This window comes from Equus quagga, chromosome 8 (assembly GCF_021613505.1).
Source record: "Equus quagga isolate Etosha38 chromosome 8, UCLA_HA_Equagga_1.0, whole genome shotgun sequence".
Taxonomy (NCBI): domain Eukaryota; kingdom Metazoa; phylum Chordata; class Mammalia; order Perissodactyla; family Equidae; genus Equus; species Equus quagga.
The window spans coordinates 70,243,093-70,253,370 of NC_060274.1; the positions used below are offsets into that span (position 1 = coordinate 70,243,093).

The 10,278-nt window shown below is 38.4% G+C and overlaps 1 protein-coding gene across 1 annotated transcript in view; it reads right to left on the reverse strand.

Annotated features, from left to right (window-relative positions):
• Positions 1 to 3,684, reverse strand: part of VWDE (von Willebrand factor D and EGF domains) — a 68,946-nt gene extending 65,262 nt beyond the window's left edge. Inside the window, exon 1 of the mRNA XM_046670202.1 lies at positions 3,627 to 3,684. Within this exon, the coding sequence (XP_046526158.1) occupies positions 3,627 to 3,684 (58 nt within the window). The remainder of the gene's footprint in view (positions 1 to 3,626) is intronic.
• Between the last annotated feature and the right edge of the window lie 6,594 nt (positions 3,685 to 10,278).

The following is a 10,278-nucleotide window of genomic DNA, read 5'->3' on the forward strand; positions in this document are numbered from 1 at the left end:
AGATCAGAAACAAGACAATAATGTCCACTCTCACCACTTCTATTTAACATGTACTCTATGTTCTAGTAAGGAAAACTATGCAAGACAAATAAATAAAAGCCATCCAGATTGGAAAGGAAGAAGTAAAACTATTTCATTCTTAGATGACATGATCTTGTATGTGGAAAATCCTAAGGAATCCATTACAAAAAAAAAAAAAAACCCAAAAAACAACTATTAGAACAAGTGCACAAGTTCAGTAAGGTTTCAGGGTACAAAATCAACATACAAAAACCAATTATATTCTCATACATGTGCAATGAATAGTCTGAAAAGAAAATTAAGAAAATTCCATTTCTAATAGATTCAAAAGAACAAAATACTTACGGATAAATTTAACAAAAGAAGTACAAAAATTCTATTCTGAATATCACAAAACATTGTTGAAAGAAACTAAAGATCTAAGTAAATGAAAATACACCCATGTTGATGGGCCAGGAGACAATGTAGCTGCGACGGCAATACTCCCCAAACTGAACGCAGATCCTCACGGTCCCTATCAGAGCACCACCTGAGTCCACTGTAGGAACTGACGAACTAATCCTAACATTCATATGAAATTTCAGTGGACCCAGAATAGCTAAAACCACCTCCAAAAAGAACAAAATAGGACTCATATTTCCCCATTTCAAAATTTACCACAAAGCAACAGTAATCAAGACAGTGTGGTGCTGACATAAGGACAGACATATAGATGTAGGAATAGAATTGAGAGTGCAGAAATAAACCCGTGTATCTATAGTTTTCAACTGAGTTTTGATGAGAGTGCCAAGACCATTCAATGGGGAGAGGACAGTCTTTTCAGCAAATGGTGCTGGGAACATGGATAGCCACGTGCAAAAGAAGAAAGTTGGACTCTTACCTTAAGCCATAGCAAAAATTAACTCAAAATGGATCAAAGACCAAAATACAAGAGCTAAAAATATAAAAACCTTAAAAAACACCATTGGGGTAATCTTCATGACTTTAGATTTGGCAATGGATTACAAGATATGACAACACAAAGCAAAAGCAACAACAAAAAGATAAAGAAATTGGACTTTAGTGAAATTAAAAACTTCTGTGCTTCAAAAGACACTATCAAGAAAGTGAAGACAATCCACAGCACGGGAGAAAATAATTGCAAATCACATATCTGATAAGAGAATTGTATCTAGAATATACAAATAACTCACACATTTCAATAATAAAAATATTAAAAATTGGCAAAGGATCTGAGTAGATGTTTCTCCAATGTCCAATAAATAGATGAAAAAAATGCTTAACATCATTAGCCACCAGGGAAATGCAAATCAAACTGCAATGAGACGTCACTTCACATCCACTAGGATGGCTAGAGTCAAAATCTCAGACGATAACAAGTGGTGACAAGGATGTGCATAAATTGGAGCCCTCATCCACTGCTGCAGGAATATAAAACAGTGCAGCCTTTTGGAAAACATTCTGGCAGTTCCTCAAATGGTTAAATGTAAAGTTACCATATGATCCAGTAGCTCCATTCCTAGGTATACGCCCAAGAGAAAAACCTGTGTCCAACAAAAACTTGTACCTGGATGTTTATAGCAGCATTATTTATAATGGCCAAAAAGTGTCAACAACCCAAATGTTCATCAAGTGATGAATGGACATACAAAACATGGTGTATTCTTACAATAGAATATTGTTCTACCCCAAAAAGGGATGAAGTACTGATACACACTACAACATGGGTGAACCCTCAAAACATTACGCTGAGTAAAAGAAGTCAGTCACAAATGACCTTATATTATATGGTTCTATTTATACAAAATATCCAGAATAGAAAATCTATGGAGCAGAAAGCAGATTAGTGACTGCTTGCAGTTGGGAAGGTGGGGAGGGTGAAGGAGGCTACAGGGAGAGAATATCTAGAATATGGCATTTCTTTCTGAGATGATAAAAATGTTCTAAAATTGACTGTAGCAATGGTTGCACATATTTGTGAATATACAAAAAGCCATAGACCACTATACACTGTAATAAACCAATGCACACAGTAAATGAGTGATTTATACGGTATATGAACAATATCTTCATAAAGCAGTTTGAAAAAAGTCCTATTTTCCATTTATCTCCCCTTTTATCATTACTATATTAAACATAAAGAAGCTATAAACTTTACCATAATATGAGCTTAGAATCTGGTAAGGGTTAATATTCGCCTTCAGTAGAGACTACAATACTTTTATTTTTTCCTTCTTCTTCTCCCCTAAACCCCCCAGTACACAGTGTATATTCTGATTGTAGGTTCTGCTGGCTCTGCTATGTGGGACGCCACCTCAGCATGGCTTGATGAGCAGTGCTAAGTCCGCACTCAGGATCCAAACCAGTGAAACCCTGTGCCACTGAAGCAGAGCCCCAGAACTTAACCACTGTGCCAGGGGGCCGACTCCTACAAGGCTATTACGTAGAGGCAAGAAGAGGTTATGAGATCTACAGTAAACATTGAAGCAAATTCCTTTATAAATATTGGTAATTCTTCTGGAAATATGTTGTCTAACTGTAATAAGTGCACATCTAATATATTACATGTATTTTTAACAGTTCTTCATGAAGATCTAGTAAATGTGTAAACAAACCAAAGAAGTCATAGACCAATGATAGCTTGCTAAGGTGTATCATTTCAGGAAGTAACTTAATTGCGTTCTAATATTCTTTTCACAATTTTACATGGGAGAATGCTTGCTCCCTCTCCCTTTTTTACGAGCAAACTTACCTTAGTAAAATAGATTAAGATCAACAAGATAACAAGACAAAATTATACCCTAAATAGTTACAAATGTTGCACAGAATTTCTTTTTCAAGCTGCAGACAGTTTACACAGATCAGATTTATTTCTGAAAAACATAAGGAAACTTACAATATAAGAACAAGTCACCTTTCATTTAACGTTCCTACCTGTATGAACACAAAAGCAATCAGGAAGGGCTAATGAACGTTGTTTTGTTTTAACTTCACTATATTTTAAACTATGTTTCCTTTGTCGTGGATTAAAGAAGTGGAAGGGGCCCCATTCTCTCCAGAGAGATCTCTTTTATGGTAGCAAAAGTGATTCTAACAGATTACGAAAAACATACACAAAAGTTATCTTACTAATTTAGTGTAGGGATAAAATGTTCATCAATTTATTATTTCCGGGGGTGGGTGGGAGTAGGGTAGAAATCAGGCAGTTTGAACCTGACTTCTTTTCCGATAATTCGGATCCACTTGCCGCTAGGACATCTGGCAGATTCAGCAAAAGTTTCTTACAGTAAATTAAAGGGACCTTAAGGAGCAGGACGTCAGCAGGAAACAAACAAAAGAACAAAAACAGGACCGAGGGTCTTGGAGCAGGAGACGAGGAGACAACAGCCCATTCGCAAACGAAAATTGAAGAGCGCCAAGGCTGTAAAAAGACTATTTCAAAAACAGCGGTAGGACGGGGCGGAGGTCGGTGACGGACAGTATCAAATGCGGCCATTTAGATGCACAGAGATGCACCACCTGTCATCCGGGAAGTCAGCTCCCCTCTCCCAAAGACCCAAGTGGCGCCCCTGCACTCTCATCCCCCAGTGCCCTACCTGGCCGACCTTCCCTCGGGGCCAAGAGCAGCAGTGACAGCGCCAGCACCCAGACTCCGCCAGGCATCGCTGCCGCCGCGGGTGGGGACGAAAGCGTCGTAGAGCCCGGCCGCGGGTACAAGGAGGATGGGACCACAGCAGCCCCTCAGCCCTCCTATCACAGGACTCTGTCTGTCTCTGCCTGCCGGGTCTTCAGGGTCGCCGCGCGTCCGCCCTCTGGGGCGCCGCTGGTCTTTCCACGGACTGCCGCGCGAGCCTGGTGACTCCTCCCTCCTAACCCCGCCCGCCTGCCGGAAAGCCACGCCCACCTATCCCAGGAGATCGCCGTGAGCCCTGCGAGTCCAGGCTGTGGCCTCGCCACTTTGGATGTCAACTGCAGTCGCACATCCAAGGGACAAGCTCCCAGGATATACTTTGACGTCTCAATCTCGCTGTCCAAACAGAAGGTTTAGGAAAATTTGGTAATCCTAGAAACTGCTTAGATGGCCCTCCAGTAAAAGAAGCCTAGGAAGAGGCAGCCAGCGCCTTTGATTACAGCGGCAGATGCGTTCTTAACCTGGTGATCTGGAGTGGTGTTTGCCCTCAAATGTGCACACGCCTCTCAGAAATTGCTCCTGCCATCTTAGGCCTAAGTGACGAACAATGAGAGGAGAGTGAGAGATTAGTGGTGCAACAATAGTGGCTCTCTTCCTCTGCCTCTGTGACAACTTTCAGAAGTGGAAAGGGAGGGCATTTAGACATTTTCCAAACATGTTAGGTCAGTCCTCAGGTATTGGCTGATGAATCCCAGAGCTCTCACAGTTGTCCAGCGGTGACCCAATGACTCAGGATCTTTCAGCGCATGGCCAAGTGACTCCCAAGTTTATCCTGCGGATAGTCTGCAATCTGACGTTGTCTTCAGAGGTGAGGTTGCCTCTGCAGAGGGAGCAGCCCGCCTCCCTTTTGTTTTTTCTTAACTGATTCTGCATCTTTTTTTTTTTTTTTAAGATTGGCGCCTGAGCTAACATCTGTTGCCAATCTTCTTTTTGTTTCTTCTTCTCCCCAAGGCCCCCCAGTACATAGCTGTATATTCTAGTTGTAGGTCCTTCTGGCTCTGCTATGTTAGACTGCGCCTGGGCTTGAGGAACGGTGCTAGGTCTGCACCCAGGATCCAAACCAGTGAAACCCTGGGCTGTCTAAGCAGAGCATGCGAACTTAACCACTGGGCCATGGGTTGGCCCCTGATTCTGTATCTTTTTATGTCATTAAATGAAACCTCACTCTCCTAGTGTTTCTCTGGCAGTCTCACTTTTTGAGTGCCCTTATCCGTCACTTGGGACTTCGCCCTCAGAGCCTGTACCTGAGCGGAAAGAAGACACCGGTCAACAGATGGTGGTTGTGGCTCCTGCTGGGCACCAGCCTTCAGGCCACAGTTCCACTTTAGATTTGGAGGATTGAGGCTCGGACTAGGCACGGCGATAAAGACAGGAAGTACCCAAATGCAAAGAAGTTCTTCTAAAAATAGCCTCTATATTTTCTTATTTGAAAGAGAAATTACCATTCAAAAGTTTAAAACCTGTTTCCAAAAGTGTAAGTATTAACGCATCTTGGAAAAAACTTTCTTTGTGATGCACAAAACTGGTGTACAGCCCCCTTTTACATGCAGAGAAGGCACTCAATCTTCTAGGACTAAATGAAAGATAACTTTTTGAGGGGTAGGTAGATGATTTTCATCTTAAAGCCTAATTATGGAAGAACAATTTAATGTGAGCAGGATGAAAACCCAGAGGTTTTTTAGTGTATGTCTTTTCTTGCAGCCTGTGAAGCCCTAGTAAAACTGGAACCGAAAAATAAACATCAACTTTCTTAGTCTATTTGTGAAATCATCAGGAATAAAGTAATAGTTAGAATCAGGATTAAACCATAACAGGACTTTTGTAAATTTATTGTCCAGCAAAATCTGTAGAAATGGAATCAGCTTTTATGCTTTCTTGGAGGACAACATCATTTACCTAACTTCCAACAATGACCATAAAATTTAAAGAATAGTGGGTCTCATTTTTTCCCTTCAGTTTTGATTGATGAATACCAGTTTATGAGTTTACAATAGATTTGTAACAAAGAACAGATTTTCCTCCGTATAAGCAGGTAAGATGGAAAACAAACTGAAAACAACTTAAGAGGTTTTCAAATCTCAATGGAAAATGTATCTAAACTGGCTTGAGTCTGCAAGAATATAAGAATAAAAATTAGTTACAGGACTGTGGGAAAAACAAAAAGTAATAAAAATGATGTTTTAACATATATCTAGTGAGGTTTATCAAAAATTGGTATAAGATTCAAATTTTTTTATTTTTTAAAAGAAGACAAAACAATGGATGCATGGCACCCTAATTATAAATATCAAAGTTACTCGTAAAATGCAGTAAATACCATTGAGAGAGACATGATACAGAATGTCTGAGGGAAGATGAAATTGAGCCAACAGCTTATAAGTACAATTTAACTTGAATGAAAAGAAAAGCCTATCAGGAGAGAATGTCAAATGTTGATTTCCTTGGAAAAGGAAATAACGCAGGTCTTGTCAGGTCCGTTTGCAAAATGGTGATGAACTTGTGTGGGCAAAAACCCCAAACTCGGGACACAGAAAGACACAGTGATTAAGTGCACAAACCCTGAGATCAGGACACCTGGGCTCTAATTCTAGATCTGCTACCTATTTGCTAGCTGTGTAACCTTGGACGGCACACTTAACCCCTCTTAACTTCATTTTTCTGTACAACGGGAATGAAGGTAATAATGCCTACCCCATAGAGTTTAAGAAACAAAAGTGTATGTATGTGTGGGGTGAGTGCTGAGGAGGGGTCTGGAGAGAAAGCACTTAGATATTGTCTGGCACAGAGTAGCTAAGAGGATTGTATATAATAGTTTACTGTTAATAAAACAAAGGTGCAATACGACAGAATTATACTTTTTCTTATATCTTGGAGTTATATAAAGATGCCTCATTTCTCAGCATTATCTATTACAGCGTGCAGGATAATTTGGAGTAACCTTACTGAAAAACACATGTGTACATAACATATGAATTCCTTGGTCCATGTATGTTTTACTAAAAGAGAGCCTGGCTCTCCCTGATAACGTCTTTTCTTGGGGAGTTGATAGGAATAGCATCAGAGGAAGGGAATGGCATCACCAAATCAATACTTGAGCTTCACAAATTAATGTCTTGACTCTGGCTCTGAGTTTATATTCAGGAGGCCATTGCTCCCAGACACTAAATGGAACAGATATTTTGCTCTCAACAACAGTAAATTTCTTTTTCTTAATGAGGAGCCAACTAGAGACTTGATATATTAAAGAAAATTCATTGAGAACATCCACTTATTGTGAATTTTATAATGTTTATTGTGGCATGCCATGCTTCTAGAAAATAATGTGGATAAGCTGGGAGAGGGGAGCTGCACACCTGGCATGAATGCTGGTTACAAGAATGAATCTTTCTACACTCACATTCATTGCAGCATTATTTACAATAGCTAAAATGTGGAAGAAACCCTAGTGTCCATTGATGGGTGAATGATAAGCAAAATGTGGCATATACATACAGTGGAATATTATTCAGCTTTATAAAGAAAGTAAATTCTCATACAAACTACAAACATGGATGAACCTTGAAGACATTAACGCTAAGTGAAAGAAGCCAGTCACAAAAGGACAAACACTGCGTGATTCCACTTATATGAAGTACCTAGAGTAGTCAACTTCATAGAAACAGGAAGTGGAATGGTGGTTGCCAGGGGCTGGAGAGAGGGGGTATTGGGGAGTTAGTGTTTAATGGGTACAGACTTTCAGTTTGGGAAGATGAAAAGTTCTGGAGATGGATGGTGGTGATGGTTGCACACTAATGTGAATGGACTTATTGCTACTGAGCTGTGTGCTTAACAGTGGTTAAAATGGTAAATTTTGTTATGTATACTTTGCCACAATAGGAAAAAACAAGAATGACTCTTTCACCCATCAGCCAGAAAGCAAGCTCTTTATTTAGAGAGATTTCAACATCATCAGTTCCAAGGAGATTTCGTGGAGGTTTTCAGTAGAGTAAAAATGGTTTAACCCCTGATTGAGTTTACTTTTGGACATAATTCGTAATCATAGAGGTTAACAAACTGATTACACATCAATCAGCTATACAAAACCACACAGATTGCAACATGGTGACACCAGCTTTACCAGCTATGCAGTTTTCCTATCTTGTAGATCAGAATATTTCATAGAAGACTGAGAAATTACTGTTCAAAGATTTTGTTCCTGTTATTTTTATGCAATAAAGGCAACTTTTAAAAATAATTCTTTTAGTAAAGAAATTAACTTGTTTCAACTTAATGTTTTCTATAATGTGATTTAAAAAGGAGATTTGAATACTAAAGTTCCTTAGAACGGAGTTGGAAAAGGTGCATATTTTTCCTTTCATCAACAGCCATCCATATACATAAGCAATGCTATTTACATCTGAACTATATATTATAAAATGTCTTTATAATTGAAATGTCTGGCTAGTAAGCATCATGATTATACTTGAATGTTATTTAGATTCTTCTAGAAGCCTTAAATAAAATGTTCTAGCAGGTGGTAAAGCTATGTGACATTTCTGCTTTTGTTTCTATGATTTATATTATCATCCCTTTCAAGTCATGAAACATTTTGAGTCTCACAATTATAACTTATAATATATAATTAGTTAAATTTTATAACTATGTAAGGAAAGTTTGATAATATTGGAGCAGTAATTTCATTATTTAGGAAATGGATAGTTAGATTTGTAAAATAATCTAATAGATGTCAGTAAATCTAGTTTTGATCCAACTGTCCCAATATCCACCCTATTCCAATTTGAAATAAATTGGAATTTTACAAGATGCAAACTCACTTTTTTTGTGTGTATGTGTGAGGAAGATAGGCCCTGAGCTAACATCTGTGCCAATCTTCCTCTAATTTATGTGCGATGCTACCACAGCGTGGCTTGATGCGCGGTGCTAGGTCGGTGCCCAGGATCCAGATCTGCAAACCCTGAGCCACCGAAGCGGAGCGTGCAAACTTAACCACTACGCCACTGGGCCGGCCCCTCAAACTTACTTTTTAAAATAGCTTTATTGAGATGTAATTTAGATAACAAAATTCATCTGTTTTTAGTGTGTAGTTCAGTGAATGTTAGCATATTTACAGAGCTGTACAAACATTACCACAATTTAATTTTAGAACATTTCCATCACTCAAAAGATAAACCTCATGCAAATTTACAGTCCATCTCCATTCCAGCCTGCAATCTTAAGTGACAACTAATCTCCCTTCTGTCTCCATATATTTGCTTTTTTTGGACATTCCATATAAATGGAATCAGACTCCATGTGTTCTTTTGTGACTGGCTTCTTTCACTTTCTGAGATTATCCATGTGGTAGCTTTATCAGTACTTTATTCCTTTTTATTGGTAAATAATATTCCATTGCATGGATATACTATATTTTGTTTATCCAGTTATCAGTTGATGGACATTTTGGGTTGTTTCCTCTTTTTGGTCATTGTGAATAATGTGGCCGGATACATCTGAGTGTAAGTCTTTGTGTGTACATGTTCATTATTTTGAGTAGAGGTCTAGGGATGGAGTTGCTGGGTCATGTGATAAGTCTTTGTCTAATTTGTAAAGAAATTTCCATCTTGTTTTCCAAATAAACTTGTTTTAAGAGGGAAAATAAATTTGTATATCATATGTGTGTTCTCAGCTTGTATTTAATTTTTCCAAAATAAAAACCCCTCAAAAACTGTTTGATCAAAAAATTAAATCTCTTGTTAGTTCCATGATTTAATTTTGAAACTTTATTGGCAAAATTGTTGTAATACTTTAAGCCATAACTAGAAAGAAAAACTGATTACCTCAAAAATGTCAATGCATTCCATTTGACAGTAAATGAAGTAAAGTAAAACTTCTCAAAATTTATTTTTATAAAATTAGGATGACAAGTTTTGAAGTCAATCTCTGAAAAGTTTTCAAACTCTTATGAATATTGCACCTGAAAATATTGCCAACATTTCTGAAATTTTCAACAGCTTTTCTTCATGAAGAATTTGTCTTTTAGCAACCCTTTCAGACTTCAAATACTGCTTAGAACATTTAAAAAAAAGAAAAGCCCAAAGGCTTTAGTGTACTTAATTAAATTCTTAGATTTTCCGATGTTCCAGGTATCAGGAATTAAATTTTGTGCAGATAAGAAAAAAAACCCTCAAACAGATTAGACCAACTTTGCTTCATAAGTTGGATGTGATACTTGAAAATTTGTATGACTAAGTTATTTAACAGCTCATAAAATTTATTTCTTGATTTGTAAAGTGAGGCTCGTTACCCAGTAACTGCCTAAACAGAGAGGCGTCCAACAATCTCTCATTGATGGCCACATTCACCCCTCTGACTTCCTAGTGTTTCCAATCTGTTGCTTGTTTTGGATCCCTGCTTGATGTGCAGGAAGGGACCTGGCATCACAATTCTGCCCAGCGGAAGGCTCCAAGGCACATGCTGATTCTCTGAATCCATCATGTCTTCACCTTTAGGAAAATTTGAATTTTCCACATGGAACGTCAGCTGCAGGACTCCGTTGCTCTGAGAACTATTGCTTTATACCGAGGAGG